The 17,109-nt window shown below is 38.4% G+C and overlaps 1 protein-coding gene across 1 annotated transcript in view; it reads right to left on the reverse strand.

Moving 5' to 3' along the window:
- SBF2 (SET binding factor 2) overlaps nt 1-16,840 on the reverse strand; it is a 505,713-nt gene extending 488,873 nt beyond the window's left edge. Inside the window, exon 1 of the mRNA XM_043580629.1 lies at nt 16,632-16,840. Coding sequence (XP_043436564.1) covers nt 16,632-16,686 — 55 coding nt within the window. The 5' untranslated portion in view covers nt 16,687-16,840. The remainder of the gene's footprint in view (nt 1-16,631) is intronic.
- Between the last annotated feature and the right edge of the window lie 269 nt (nt 16,841-17,109).

Here is a 17,109-nt window from a genome sequence, read left to right on the forward strand (position 1 = left end):
CTACAGAATTTATTTTTCTTTTAAAAGTAACTGAGAATGTGATGCTTGTTTAGCTGCACTTTGATTTGTACGTGAATATTATGACCGTGTTTCCAGGTAACATCAAAGTTTTGTCAATGCTGAGACCATGGGTGGAAAACAGGTACAAAAAGATGTCCTCTTCCCACATTTCTGTATGTGGTACATTCTTCTTTTCCTGTCTGAATTCTAATATAGCAGTCCAGTTTATCCCACAGTTTAAGGACCATGGTTAAGGAATGAAATATCTCCTGAAGCACAGTCTTGGTATAATCATCCAGAAGAGACAGATCCCTGGACAGGAAACTAGAACCAGGAAAGTGTACCTTAGATAGATCTAACAGGAATGGACTGTGTGACCCCCATCGAAGGCCTAGACTTAAGGAAACATGTTGACAGGAAAAATGACCTCCATCATATGACAGGAGGCCATAAGCTAACTGGGACAGTATCTCTTTCAGAGACCACAGATCAAACAGGCCTAAACTATACCTCACAAACCAGATGACTGACTTGAAAGTTACTCTCTAGCTTCATTATCCTTGTTTTGTTTTCAGCCTTTAGAAAAGTCTTATTTCAGGGTTGTCTGGTTGGCTCACTCGGTAGAGTGTGCCACCAGAGTGGCCATAAGAGTGCCACTAGAGTGGCACATTTTACCGACTGAGCCAGCCAGTCACACCTCCTTAAAAAAAATAAAATCTTAAAAAAAAAAAAAAAAAAAAGAGTCTTATTTCAGCTGTATCTCAACAAATAAAAGGGAAATGACTGGGTGGGGAGAGAGTTATTTAGGCCAGAATGTTAAGAAAAAAGTAGCATTCTATAAAAACACTAGAGAAACAGAAGAGGTGGGGAGCTCTGAGGTCAAGTCAACCTGTCCCATGTGTTGGCTTTCCTTCCATTGCCAACATTGGAAGACTGGGGTTCTATTAAAAAAAAAAAAATATATATATATATATATATATATATATATATATACACATACATATATATATAAATGTATATGTGTGTGTATATATATATATATACACATACATATATATATAAATGTATATGTGTGTATATATATATATATACATATATATATATATAATGGAATATTAGCCATAAAAAAGAATGAGATCTGTCATTTGCAAAAATATAGATGGAATTAGAGAATATAATGCTAAGAAAGTTACTCAGAGAAAGATGAATACCATATGATTTCACTCATATATAGAATTTAAGAAATAAAACAAATGAACAAAGGAAAAAAAGACACAAAGAATGGACTCTTAAATGCAGGTTAACAAAGTGGTGGTTGCCAGAGGGAGGTGAGGGGGCCAGACTGGTGAACTAGACAAAAAGGATTAAGAGTATACTTATCGTGATGAGCACTAATGTAGAGAATTGTTGAATCATTATATTGTACAACTGAAACTAACATAACACTGTATTTTAACTATACTTAAATTAAAAAAATAATAGTAAATAAAAAAGAACTAAAAATTTCTGTAACAGTACCTAGAATCTAACTGTGACAAGATCTGATGAGATGGGTACTACAGCCAAGATTCAGCAACCTCTATAATGTTTGAAATGTTTATAACAAGAATGTATTACTACAATAAATAAAATATAAAGCAATTTTAGCAATAGACAGGTAAGTGAAAGCAGGAAGGTGCTGATATACTAGAACCATGACAGTATAAGTCAAAACTGGGTAGAAAAATAGATGAGCAGAATTTCTAATCATCTGGACAAAAAAAGAATTTAAGAGCCAAGCAGAAAAAGATCAGTCAGAAACTAGATCTCCCAAGTAGGAAAAGTCAAGAGGAGTAAAACAAGATGCACAGATTGTAAAGAAAGGAGAGCAGACCATCAGTTTAAAATCAAAGGCAATTACTCTGCTTCTTATGAAAGCAAGTTCTCCTACAGAAATACTTTTGAACATTCTTATGTAACAGGTTTTTAAATTTTGTTTTCCAAAGTATCAAGAATTTCAACTCAAGAGATAAAGTGCAGAAGGACGAGAAAAAAATGCAATGAAAAGTAACTAGCCTATGAAAACAGTTGGGGGGAAAAAGTCCTAACTACTCTAATATAATCTTCATTTATTACTTACAAGTTCTCTGTTCAAGTCCCAATATTATAACTTATCAGTTCTCTTCCAGTCCTAATATTTCAGCCAAATTGAGAATCTACTCATTGTTTATCACTTCAGTACATCTGCTACTACTACTGTCCCCTAACCTAAAAAACCCTCCCTATTCCTCTCCCTCAATCTTCTCCACTCCCCAGTCCCTACAATGTATTTATTAAGAAAAGTTTTGATTTAAAGTTAGAAAATCATCTGAGTACCATTTAATCCCACTTAATTCAATTTAAAATCAGTATGAAAGTGAGCAAATTATTTAACTTTGATAGACCCCCACAGGGTAACTCACTGTATTTCTATCAAGAGTCCGTAATATACATGAAAATGCTCAGTATTTTTAAATGAACTGAAGATCCAATCTGATAGTCTCTCCTATAAAGAAAATGCCTAAATAAATGTAAGCTGTGTGACACATCTAAAGAAAATATCGATTGGCTTTCCCAACACAACAATACGGAGAGAACTGGTGGCACAAGTAAAAAAAAAAAGAAAAAAAAAAATTTAAAGTAGCCTCCATGCCCACCGTGAGGCTTGAACTAAGTACCCTGAGATCAAGAGTCACATGCTCTACCAACTGAGCCCGCCAGACACCCCAGCACAAGTAAAATTTACAACAAAGAACATACATAGATCTAGGAGCACCTGGGTGGCTCAGTCAGTTAAGCATCTGACTCTTGGTTTCAGCTCAGGTCATGATCTCACAGCTTCATCAATTCAAGCCCTGTATTGGGATTTGCGCTGGCAGTGTGGAGCCTGCTCGGGATTCTCTCTCTCTCCCCCTCCCCCACTCACGTTGTCTCTCTCAAAATAAATAAACTTTTAAAAAACTTTTAAAAAAGAACACACATAGATCTAAACCTTTTTAAAAACTATGTGCAAAACTGTGTGTGTATGTGTGTGTGTGTGTGTGTGTGTGTGTGTGTATTCCAAGGAATTCTGACTTTTCCATAGTATATTATTCACCCAAATATTTACACTGAGTGTTGTTTTAACTTGTAACGTTATGAGAATGGTTTTTTTTTTAATATATTTGCCTTTTGAAAGTACAACCTATTACAAATTACAAAATTATTTTTTAATTAAGTCTTATATTTTGTACTATTCTGTCCAGATAAATTTCCTAATACGTACAAACAGCAAGCATTATAAAAACTTCATGAGCCACTATGTTTATAGTAAGTTGAATAGTGTCACCCCCAAAATTCCACCAGAACTCCAGAATGTGACCTTATTTGGAAATAGGGTCTTTGTTGACGTAATTAGTTAAGGATCTCAAGATGAAATCATCCTAGATTTAGGGTGTCCCCTAAATCCAATGATTATTGTCTTCATAAGAGAAAGGAGGAGATTTGGACAGAGACATAAAAGAAAGCCATGTAAAAATGAGGCAGAGATCAGAGTGATTGCCGTCACAAACCAAGGAAGCCTAGAGCCACCAGAAACTAAAAGAAGGAAGGATACTTCCTTAGAGTATTCAGAGGGAGCAGTGCCCTCCCAGCACCTTGATTTCAGACTCACAGTCTCCAGAACTGTGAGAAAATAAGTGTTTTTATAAGCCACCAAATTTGCAAGATGTGTTATGGCAGTGCTGGAGAGCTCATAAGTGCTGGAGAGCTAAACTGTAGCTATCATACAATACACTGTAGTATTGTTAAAACATCTTGAAAAGTAAAGATTATTTCTCTGGTATTTTCCTATAATAATGTGAAGGTCCCCTTAAAATACAAGCTTTTTTTTTCTTTTCTTAATCTTTTTGTTCCTATACTCTAGAATAATCGATATCTGTAAAACTGTACATAAATTTTGTTTTAAATCTAGCCTGTCTCAAATTCATTTAAACTTAAGCAGCAGTTGTATGAAATATTTCCATAGGCAAAACTTTCATTCATTTTTTTCAGTAAACAATGAAACACAGATATAACTAAAAAATAAAAATAAATAAAAGCTCTAATGAAAAATTCTAAAATGAAGACATAAGTATAAGAAAAAGTGAAATAATTATGAAACTATAAGTCATCTTTTCCTTTAAAAGGTAGATTACAGAAATGAGAATTTTAAATGAACAGCCTTTACTTTGTAAATAATTTCATAACCCAAGTCATTACTCAAGTTCAGCAATAATTAACTGGGCATTAAATCTTGTTAATACCTAATGATCTCAGTTTTGACAACAGCAATGTTTTAAAATTAAGAAATACTAGGGGCACCTGGGTGGTTCAGTCAGTTAAGCATCCGATTCTTGATTTCAGTTCAGGTCATGATCTCACAGTTCGTGGCATCGAGCTCCACACTGGGCTCTGCGCTGACAGCAAGGAGCCTACTTGGGATTCTCTCTCTCCTTCTCTCTCTGCCCTCCCCAGTTCCCACTCTCTCTCTCTCAAAATAAATATTTAAAATAAATAAACACTAGTCTACTACCAACACAGTGATTTAGTCAGTGTCTTCATTTTTATAACAGTTTTTAATGAAGATGATCATCATGTCAGGCGCATAATATATAACATAAATTAACCTACAACTGGGAAATAAAATTGCTGCTCAAAAAATTATTTTGAGAGGTTAGGTTTCTTAGGAATTCATTATTTTGATAGTTGTATCTAAAATTTAAAAGCTTACCCTGAAACCTTTCTCAACACACTTTACCACTATCTTTTCCCAATACCCAAAACTGTATTTCCCTATCCACTAATGCTAAGTTTACCTGTATATTTCTGGTTCTATCAAATGCCTATGTTACTTGTCACCTCCCACAAAATCCCCACAGGTGATCAGTGACATGTTTTTACGTACACCATTATAAAATATCTCCAAGACTAATCAAATGGCAATTTTATTTTCCAAAATACACACTCTTTAGAAGGGAGGAGTCAGAACCCACTGATACACTTGTATTCTGTACACAGAATGTGTTTGAGACCCCAAGTCCTAAGGAACTTTCTTCCCATACTTATCCACCCTCTCCAGCATCAATTGCTCTAACTCCATCCATTTCCACTCATTGTTCTGCCTTCATTTACGTTCAAATCTGTCCTATACATTTTTTTAAACTCTCATTGGACCTATTTCTGCAATTTAATTCAAACATATCTAACTAAGCACCAATCAACCAGACAACTCAGATAAAAAAAAAAAAAATGACATCCTTAAAAACAGTAACAATAATAAAGCCTTTATCCTTAAGATAAAGTGTTCAAAGTTTTCCAACCAGATACTCTTTTTTTTTTAAAGTAATCTCTACACCCAATGTGGGGCTCAAACTCACAACACCAATATCAAGAGATATTGAGATGCTCCTCTGACTGAACCATCCAGGCAGCCCTCCAACCAGATATTCTTACCTCTCAAAATCAGATGACTCAAACAAATGGTCTTAATCTGCTGTTTCAACTTACTATCCTTTCTCCTGCTTTAAGTTTTGCAATTTGGTTTACAACACAAGATTCCAGCTGTAACAATTCTGGGGTAAGACTATCCTTGAATAAATTCTCAAATCAGAACATGGTATACAGGAGTACAGGCTTAGGTAACTTCTAGCCCAGTATTTGCCACCCAACAGTGGTGTAACCATTCACAAGAGGAGGTAGACGGGTGGTGCAACCAGGTGCATCAGTTTCTTTCTGAAAAGAAGAAAGTAGACTCCACATCCAGCATGAAACCCAACATGGAACCCAACACGGGGCTTAAACTTACAACCCCAATATCTAGACCTGAACTGAGATCAAGAGTTGGATGCTTAACAGACTGAGCCACCCAGGCACCCCAGTGCATCAGTTTCATATCCACAAAGTGGACTGAATTAAACAATCTGTACAGTTAACTTATAACTCTAACATTTTATGAAATTGAAAGATCTTGATTAACTCCACGTGTCACTGATCATTCTGCCATACCTGACACTGAGAAATATTCCCTCACTTTCTATGACTCACTTTTCATGACTCTTGATTTCCGGCACAGAAAACTCTAATTTATAATGGTTTAACCATATGAGGTTATAATCTTTCATGTAAAAAATAAAAATTCAGAGGGCAGTTATGACAATCTCACTATAAATCATTAGGACCCAGGTTCTTTCTAGGGTTTAAGTCCTTATCTACATGGCCATAGCTCTATCCTAATGACTGTCAAGTCTCTGTGTCCAGCCTCTACTTGTCCCCTTTTCTGAAGTCTCGATTTGGATGGCTATGAAGTAAAACTCACCATCTTCCAAGTTCACAAAGACAAATTTTAACAGAAAAATATTTTCAACCACCTATTTAAGTCATGATATCACAAGTATCCTAGAGTTTCATGTTTGGAATTTTACATCACTTCTGACTCCTCTTTCACTTCCCACAGCTATGGGAAGTTCACACCATCATGAGCTCTAAAGAGAAAATAAATTGGATTCGGTGAGGCTTATACAGCACATGACTTAGGACGCGCATTTATCAAATTGGCTTTGGCCCTCCAACAACGCTAATGTTCTAAAGTCACTATCCATATTACCAAGTCCATGAGCCTATTTGTCCTTATTATCAAGTCCATGAGCCTATAGTAAGACTATATGTGTCACCCCAAAACTCATATGTTGAGACCTAACTCCCAATGTGATAGCATTTGAAGGTGGAGCCAAAGTGATGATATTTGGAGGTGACTAGGCCATGAGGGCTCTGTCCTCATGAATGAGATGAGTGCCCTTATAAAAGAGCTCCAGAGACTTCTCTGGTCCCTTCCACCATGCAAAGACATGATGAGAAGACCACTACCCATGAACCAGGAAGCCAGGCCTCACAGGAAGACCCTGAATCAGCTTGGGCTTTGATTTTGGAATTCACAGCCTCCAGAACTGTGAGAAATAAATGTTTGTTGTTTAAGCCACTCAGTCAATGAGTGTTACAGCAATGAGTGTTACAGTTGTTACAGCAGCTCAAATGGACTAAGACACTACCGATAGTCCTCATTATACATTACATCTTCAGAGCTTTTGATATTTATTCATCATTTCCTCCTCCTCAAAATTCTCTACACCCAAGGTCACACAATCTTGGTTCTCTTGCAATACCTCTGACCACTCCTAATTATTACTGCTCCATCTCCTTCTTAAATATTGAATTTTCTCTGGGTTCATTTCTTAGGCTACTTATTTTTTCACCCTATACACATTTCCTCAACAACCTCATTTTTTTTTTGTTATATCTGACAATCAGTTGGTTATTGGTAATTGCCAAATTAAATCTCTAATTTTCAATTATCTTCTTACATCCTGATCCATATATCTAACAACACCTAAATGACATCTCTACCTTGATTATAGGCAAGCACCTTTAATTTAACATATCCAAAACTAAGCTCAGCATTTCTTTCCTGCATCCAAATTTATTTCTTCTCCTGAATTCCCTATTTGCATTCATAGCATCATTACCTGCCCAATTAACTAGCTAGAGACTTTGTTACCCTCAACTACTCTTTCTCCTTTACCCCTCACATCCATTTCACTACTAAATTTCACTAATTTGAGCTTTCAAATTTCTCTGGACTCCATACCTTCCTTTCCATTCCCTGTAAAAGTTCCTGAGTTTTCTCACACTGGTCTTTCTTCCTCTAGTCCATTGCCATTTGAGTCATATTTCTATGTTGTTTCTTGTTTTTCAAGACCCCCATTTTTCAACAGACCCCACTGTCTCAGAGTCAAGGCTAAATTCCATAGCCTATACAGAACTTTTCATAATCTTATCTGAACCCACTCCGGCAAAGCTCACGTCAATTCCCATCTACACTATACTTTTCTCCACTCCTGGAACAAGACAGTCACATATTTACATTTTTTTCTCCCTGGCTATAATCTCCTTTACCCTCTTATCCCCATGGCAATGCTTATTCATCTTACATAACTTGTCTCTTGATTTTGGCTCAGGTCATGATCCCAGGGTCGTGGGATCAGGCCCTGCACTGAGCATGGAATGCTCTCTTTCCCCTCTCCCCAGCTTGTGAAAGAAAAGAAAGAAAGGATGAAAGAAAGAAGAATGGGGAATGGGGGAAGGAACCCAGGCTGACTATGAATTACAATGGTTCCATAATAACCAATAATCAGTTTTTAAAGTGTCTCAACCTATATGGACAGGTATTGTGCATAAGTTTACCTCTTAGCTTATCTCACTTATACTGCCTAAATAAAACTGATGAAACACCTAAGAAGTATTTCAAATCTTTTGCTAATATACTTAGGTCAGTTGATATGAAAGAATATGAGAACCTCAAATAATTATGATACTTGACTCCAGGTTAAATGTATCTAGATAAATTGGTTAAATTCTAAATGTATTAATGGACAGCAAAAGTAAACAAAAAGAGGAGTGCCCAGCTGGTTCAGTCAGTATAGCAAGCAACTCTTAATCTCAGGGTCATGAGTTCAAGTTCCATGTTGGGTATGAAGACTACTTAAAAAAAAAAAAAATTAACTTAAAAAGAAAAGTAAACAACAAAAAAAGTCATTAAGGGATTTAACCCATGTGGTCATTATCAATTTTTCTTGGACAAATTTCGGTAAAGTAGAAGAAACAATAAGAAAAATAAACAGTTTTGGTTAAATAAGCTCACCTGTTAGAAACATATTTCCTAATTTCCTAAATATTGTGCCAGAGTCATATGCAAAGTCAAGAAAATAAAGTCTTAATTTCAAATTATCAAAATCAATCTGTCATAAAAATCAGTGGTTTTCAAGTTATATTCTCCTTAGCATGACAGTATATTATAAGAGCACAAAACTGGAAACATATTAAATATCCAATAATAAAGTGAAATGATGAAGTCAAATTGATATACCCATAAGATATAATAATAACATCTACTGAAGATGTTTTCCTGGAATTTTATAGAATAATCTTTCCTTATGTCATCAACATTAAGGAAAAAGAATACTAGGAGTATCTTTTTATCTACTTTATTTTATAACTTTATTTTATTAAATAAAATAGCTTTATTTTATAACTTTTTTGAATTATTTTTTTTAATTTTGAGATAGTTGTAATAATAAATAACACAGAAACCCCATTTCTCCTTACCCAGTTTCTCCCAATGGTAACACCCTATAAAATTATAGTACAATATCAACACCAGCAAACTGACACTAATACAATCCAATTTCTTATTCAGAGTCCCCAGTTTTACTATATTTATTCACATTGGTGTGTGTGTGTGTTTCACTTTCATATGATTTATCATATATGTAGGTTCATGTATCCACCACCTAGTCAAGATACAAAATAGTTCTATTGCATGAACAATAGCCAAACTATGAAGAGAGCCCAAATGTCCATCAATTGATGAATGGATAAAGATGTGATGTATATGTACATATATATACATATACATATATATAATGGAACATTACTCAGCCACCAAGAAGAATGAAATCTTGCCACTTACAATGACGTGGATGGAGCTAGAATGTATTATGTTAAGTGAAATAAGTCATTCAGAGAAAGACAAACACTGTATGACTTCACTCATATGTGGAATATAAGAAACAAAACAGATGAACATATGGGGTAGGGAAAAGAAAGGGAAACAAACCATAAGAGACTCTCAATGACAGAGAACAAACCATAGGTTGATGGAGGGAGGTGGGTAGGAGATGGGCTAGATGAATGATGGGTACTAAGGAGGGCACTTGTGATGAGCATTGGGTACTATATATAAGTGATAAAAACCATGGAATTCTACTCCTAAAACTAATATTGCACTGTATGCTAACTATAATTTAAATTAAAAAAAAAAAAGGAAAGAAAAAAACCCCAAGAAACAAAATAGTTCTACCAACATAAAAATTCCTCCTGTTACCCTTTTAAAAATTCATTTATGTTTTATTATTTTGAGAGAGAGCATGTGGGTGGGGGAGAGAGAGGGGCAGGGGGGCAGAGAGATAGAATCTTAAGCAGACTCCATGCTCAACTCGGAACCTGATGCAGGGCTGGAATGTCACAACTGTGAGATCATGCCCTGAGCCAAAATCAAGAATCAGATACTTACCCAACTGTGCCACCCAAGCACTCCCTTCCTGTTACTCTTTTATAACCACACTCTTTCTTTATAGCTTTTTGTATTTTCCATATTTTCAGCAATTGTGTGTTCATTCAGTACATCATTACCAAACATCTACTATGTGTCTGCTACCATTGTTTTGGATACAATTCAAATTGCATTAATTATTTTTAACAGTTTGTAAAAGCAATTTTTCAAAAGACAAGGTTGTCTTTCAACCCAATTTTAATGCAGATATATGAAAAAATTTAACTAAGAAGTATTACTAAAAAAAAGTGTTACTAAATGAAAAGTAACTTTAGGAACATATATAGAGGGCACTGATTAAATGAAGGAAAACTGTGGTATTAAGTATACAATATTTCAGTATCATATTATCATAATCTGATTAGCTTTTAGAGACAGGTAATAAAATCATAGTAATTCCCAAAGAAAACTTCATAATAAAGATTTACAGAATGAACTAGGTTTGTTCTTCACTTACAATTCAATTTTTTTTTCAACGTTTTTTATTTATTTTTGGGACAGAGAGAGACAGAGCATGAACGGGGGAGGGGCAGAGAGAGAGGGAGACACAGAATCAGAAACAGGCTCCAGGCTCCGAGCCATCAGCCCAGAGCCCGACGCGGGGCTCGAACTCCCGGACCGCGAGATCGTGACCTGGCTGAAGTCGGACGCTTAACCGACTGCGCCACCCAGGCGCCCCTTCACTTACAATTCAAACAAGTACACAGATTTAGTGGATTTTCTTCCAATAAGTTTCAACAGAGGGCTTCACATAAAAAGGACTATTCAAAGGAGACCACTCAAGACATAAGAGTGTTCAAATGTCTTCAAAGTGATCCCAAACTAAAACATCTGCTCTTCAAAAGACACCGTAAAAAAATGAAAAGGCAAACCACAGATTGAAAGAAACTATTTACAAAACACCTGATAAGGACTTGTATTGGAAAGTGAAAAACAGACAGACAAAAAACCTTTAAAATAAGCCAAGCAATTCAATAGAAAAGAACAAAAATTTGATCTGAAAGTTTACAAAAAAATATTCAAATACAGTAAGCACATGAAAAGGTGATTAACATCATTAGTCACCAGGAAAATGCAAATTGAAACCACAATGAAATATGACTACATATCCACTAGAATCGCTAAAAAAAGTTTCAATTTTAGAAAGTAAAAATAAATAAAATAAAAAGATCAGCTGGAACTTTTATACATTTCTGGAAAGAATGCAAAATGGCACAGCCAATTTGGAAAATAGTTTGGCAGTTTCACACAAAGTTAAACAGACACTTACTATATGACCCAGCAATTCTTCTCCCATGTATTTATCCAAAAGAAATGAAACCATATGAACACTCAAAGATCTGTATGCAAACATTCAGAATAACTTTGTTCATAATAGCCAAAAACTGGAAACTCAAATGTCCGCCAAATGATGAATGAATAAATTCTATCATATTCAGCAATAAAAAGGAGCAACTGACAATAAATACAAAATGGATAAATCTCAAACATGTTTTTAAGTGAAAAAAAGTCAGACATTAAAAACACTATATAATTCCAGGGGCTCCTGGGTGGCTCAGTAAGTTAAACACCCAACTTCGGCTCAGGTCATGATCTCAGGGTTCAACAAGTTCAAGCCCCACAATGGGCTCAGAGCCTGGAGCCTGCTTCAGATTCTGTGTCTCCCTCTCTCTCTGCCCCTTCCCCACTCGTGATAGCGCGCGCTCTCTCTCAAAAATAAACATTAAAAAAAATTTTTTTAAACACTATATAATTCCATTTAGATGTTATTCTAAGAAAAGACAAAAAAGGACAGAAAACAAATCAATGATTGCCAGAGGCTAGGTTGGGAACTGACAGCACAGGGGCAGAGAGAATTTTCTGTAGGGACAGAAATGTTCTATATCTATACCGTGATTGTGGCAGTGGCTACATTTATGTATACACCTGTCAAAACTCTTTAAACTGTTCAGTTAAAAAAGTGATTTTATTATATGTAAATTACACTTTGATAAACATGACTAAAGAAAAATTATCCCAAGTAAAGAAATTATAATAAAGTCATACATTTTACTATCCAAATTCTATAGTTTATAAAAGCTTCTGGATTCTGTTAATTAAAAAAATAATCTTCCCTAGGGTGCCTGGCTGGTTCAGCCTATAGAGCATGAGACTCTTGACCTCGAGGTTGTGAGTTCGAGCCCCACATGTGGCAGAGAGTTTACTTAAAAAAAAACAAAAAATAAAAAATAATCTTCCTTTTCTCTGCTGTGGGATGGTGAGTAGTCATGACAGCCCTGGGTGGGGTGCGGGTTGTCAGAGCCCAAGTGAACCAAGTAAGGAGTCCATGTGGGAAGGGTCGTTCAAAAATGTTCTCAGCTCAAGTACTGGAAGAAGGGTGTCAATGCAGAAGGGCAACCTGGCATGGGACACTAGGGTGAACAGAGCGAAGAGGATGTATTCACATGAAAGTAGCCCAGTGTGGGGTATCAGCGCCTAAGTGGGGTGAGAAATATATCCACAAACAATGGGGAAGCTGATATGAGGAGTCAGAGTAGGTTGAGGAAGGTGTCCCTTTATCAGGATATCCTGGTATAGGCTGTTAGATCCTGAGAAGGGTAGTGGAGTGGGAAGGATAGAAGGAAGAATCAGCAGAGAAAGAAAGGCATCAAGAGAGGAGGAGGAGGTAGCAAATATGAAAGATTGGTCAAATACAGGAGGATTGAATAAATATATTAAGGATAATGGAAACGAGATTTCTCACTATCAAAGAAGAGTATTACAAATATGAAAAAAAAAAAAAAAAAAAAAAACTAGAATGGACCCTGGAGGGTCGTACTGAAATTGGAGGTATTAGTGTAAACTCATCATTTTCACTATATACAGACAAATAAAAATATATGTAAATGTGTTTGTGTACATACATCTATGTATTCCCCAACTTCATCCATTAAGAGGGTCTGAGAGCACTAACAACCGAACAGCAATAAAAATACTAGCACTGAAATCTTAGCTTCAAAATGTCATTCTCAGGGGCCCCTGGGTGGCTCAGTCAGTTAAGCATCCAACTTCTGCTCAGGTCATGATCTCACAGTTTGTGAGTTCAAGCCCCACGTCAGGCTCTGCACTGACAGCTCAGAGCCTAGAGCCTGAAGCCTGCTTCGGATTCTGTGTCTCCCTCTCTCTCTGACCCTTCCCAACTCATGCTTTGTCTGTCTGTCTGTTTCTCTCTCTCTCTCTCTCTCTCTCTCTCTCAAAAATAAATAAACATTGAAAACAATTCAAAACATCATTCTTAGGGAGCCTGGGTTGCTCAGTCGGTTGAGTGTCTGACTCTTAGGCTCAGGTCATGGTCTCATAGTCATAAGATCGAGCCTGGCATCCAGCTCTGCACTGACAGTGTGGAGCTTGCTTAGGATTCTTTCTTTTCCTCTCTCTCTCTCTGCCCCTCCCCCACTCTCTCTCTCCCTCAAAAAGAAACAAACTTAAAAAAAAAAAAAAATCATTCTCCACTAAAAGGATTCAGGGACCCTAGAGAAATGGCCAATTGCAGGACTAAGGCAGATATAGTATAGGATAAACTTTCTCATGCCAAAAAGTAAAGACATGCTCAAAGAATGATGGGGATATGTCATAAAGACACAGAAGCCAGGTTGAATGGGCTCTCATTGGCCAAATAAGAAACAACCTAAACATCAAAATAAATAGTAACAGAATATAATCCACTAAAAAAAAAAAAAATCATACAGGGGTTCCTGGGTAGCTCAGTCAGTTTAAGAGTCTGACATCTGACTTCAGCTCAGGTCATGATCTTGCAGTTTAAGCCCCATGTGGGGCTCTGTGCTAACAGCTCAGAGCCTGCAGCCTGGTTGGGATTCTGTGTCTCCCCCTCTCTCTGCCCCTCCCCGGCTCTCTCTCTCTGTCTCTCAAAAATAAGTAAACATTTAAAAAGAAAAGCTTGATGAGGAAAAAGATATTTACAGAGCTTCAAAGTACTCCTCACAAAACTATTAATTAACAATTACATATTAACTTTATAACGAAGAAGCCTGGCAGGGATTGCTTATATCAAGTAATCAAAGTGAAAATCATCAATAATGGGATAAACTGAAATTGTGTACCACCTGATAGGCTGCAATGAGCATCACTTTTTGTGATATTTCTACACAAAGTACATAACCTGTATGTATCTAATCACTGGGGAACAGATAACCCCAAACTGAGGGGCATTCTACAAAATAACTGCCCTATAATCTTCATAAGTGTCAAGGTTATGAAAAGCAAGAGAAGATGAAGGAATTGTTCCAGACCGAAGAATAAAGAGACGTGACTAATAAAAGCAACATATAATTCTGAATGGGATCCTTTTGCCAGTAGAAAGATTAATAGCACTATCAACAACGCTTAAAACTAGATGGAGTACTATATCAACAGAAATTTCCTGATTTTGATAATTGTATTGTGATTAAAGGAGAATATCCTTTTTTGTAAAAACATGCACACTAAAGCATTCTGGAATGACGGCATCAGGTCAGCAGCTTCCTCTCAAATGGTTCAGGGAAAAAAGTTCTTCCTACCTTATTTGCAAGTTTCTGCAAGTTTGTGATTGTTTCAATTTTCTTAAGTGAGAAAAAACAATGTTGCTAAAAATGAAATAATGTTAAAAATAAACTGTGATTTTGGGGTGCCTGGGTGGCTCAGCCGGAGAAGCCACCCACTTTGGCTCAGGTCATGATCTCAGGGTTTGTAACTTTGAGTCCCACATTGGGCTCTCTGCTGTTAGTGTGGAGCCTGCTTCGGATCCTCTGTCCCCCTCTCTTTGTCCCTACCGACTTGCATGCTCTCTCTCAAAAATAAATATTAAAAAAAATAAATAAACTGTGATTCTCCATATTGTTGGTAAGAGACTGCAGAATGCAAAATTACTAGGAAATAAGAAAATGTTGGAGCCAGAAGATACTTTAAATACAGCCCAACCCCTTCTCTTAACAATTGACCTCCATTAGGTCATGAGTAGTGACAGATTAAAAAATGTAAGTTTCCCACTGGGGCACCTGGGTGGCTCAGTCGGTTAAGCGACAACTTCTGCTCAGGTCACGCTCTTGAGGCTTGTGAGTTTGAACCCTGCATTGGGGTCTGAGTTGAAAGCTCAGAGCCTGGAGCCTGCTTTGGATTCTGTGTCTCCCTCTCTCTCTGCCCCGCCCCTGCTCACGCTCTTTCTCTCTCTCAAATACGAGTAAACATTAAAAAAAAAAAAAAAAAAAAAAAAAAAAAGTTTTTAAATAAAAATTTCCCACTGAAGGAAATTAGAAGAGTAATAGTGAAAGGAGGAGTTGACAGAGAATGGGTAGCACAATGACATTCTGACGCTACAGATGACTGTAACCATCAGCAAAACACAATCTCAGCATCTCCTCTGAAAGATGTAGGGACTACCAGCTGCTGTATAAAATTCCTTGCAAATGTTCAACTGGAATTAACCTGAAATACATGTGTTTCCTAGTTCAATTTATTACATTATGCTTAGCTACAGAATACAAAGAAATGCAAATACAAAAATAAACGTGCATGAACCCTGAATTTTCTTAAGTTGCAGAAGTCCAATGATGAAATTAAAATTCAATGCATTTGCCAAACTGTTCCTTATGAAGAAAATTTTGCGATGAATTAGAAGATTAGAACACGCATTAAACACTGTGTGTCAATTATACTCAAAAAGACTTTTTTAATCCAAAAAAAGGTTTTTTAGTCACACATTAAGACCTTCAGCGGTTGGATGACTGTCCTTACTTAAAAGATAGTGCTCAGACACTCTGAAATGACTATCATATCTTGTCCTGAAAGAACAGGGAGCATTTCCTAGAAACGTTTAAAACTGCAAGGACCCCCTTCCCCAGTACCATGGATTCACTGGGGCGGTGACTAGACAGGCCTCCGACAAGGAAGGGGTGAGGTAGCACTGGACTCTCTCAGCATTTCCTTTTGGAGAGGACAGCCCCCTGCGTCACTCGTTACTCACTCAGGATGCAGGGCAGTAGTTTATCCCCGAGGAACTTAACACAGTTGGCTTCTGCCCTCCTAGCCCTGAGATCCTGGCCCAATCCCGCGGGCACCAGGGCGCTGCCCCTGGTACCCGGCCTCCTCCGGAGCGAGGGTCGCAACACCCGGACTCGCCCCCAGCTGGGCCTCCCTGGGCCCCCGCGGACGCGGCCTCTTCCCCTTCTTCTCCCCTCCCCCTCCCCTCGTGCCGGTCCCTCACGCCCACCGTGAGGCTCAGCCCAGCCACGAAGGCCGGACACCGACCTCCCGCTCCGCCGCGGCCGGCCCGGCCCTCCCCGCCTCCCTGCTGCGACGCCCAGCCCCGCAGAGCCCACTGGACAGCAGCCGGGGAGGGGGGGGGGGGGGACGGGGGCGGGGAGGCCCGGGGGCGGCGCCCGCCCCACACCCTTACCTGGCTTCTCGTGGTCGTAGCCTACTACGATGAAGTAGTCGGCCAGCCGGGCCATGGCCGCCGCCGCAGCGCCCGGGAAGCAGGTGCCCGTCGCCGCCCTTGCCGCCGCCGCCCACCGGGCCCGGGAGGGCTCAGCATTTTCCCTGCAGCAGCAGTAGCAGCAGCGGCGGCACTTCAGCCATGTTTGACAACCAAGGCGCGCTGTGCGCCTGCGCTAAGCCGAGCGCCTGCTCCTCCCCCGCCCCCACCCGCGCAGACTCCCGGACCCGTGGCCAAGGGTGAGCCCACCCCGCAGCTCCCCGGGTCGCTCGGACTGCTGGCTTAGTAGAGTGGGCTGCTGGACGTATTCCCGCCACCGCAGCCGCTCCTGGTGGTTCACTTGGAAGCCTAGTTGCCCTTTCGTGGCCCACCACCCCCCGCCCCCTCCCCTTTTTGTCCTAAGCGGGGAGTCCTTTCCTTCCGCCTTCTCTATTCTTTC

Source organism: Prionailurus bengalensis, chromosome D1 (genome assembly GCF_016509475.1).
Source record: "Prionailurus bengalensis isolate Pbe53 chromosome D1, Fcat_Pben_1.1_paternal_pri, whole genome shotgun sequence".
Lineage (NCBI taxonomy): Eukaryota > Metazoa > Chordata > Mammalia > Carnivora > Felidae > Prionailurus > Prionailurus bengalensis.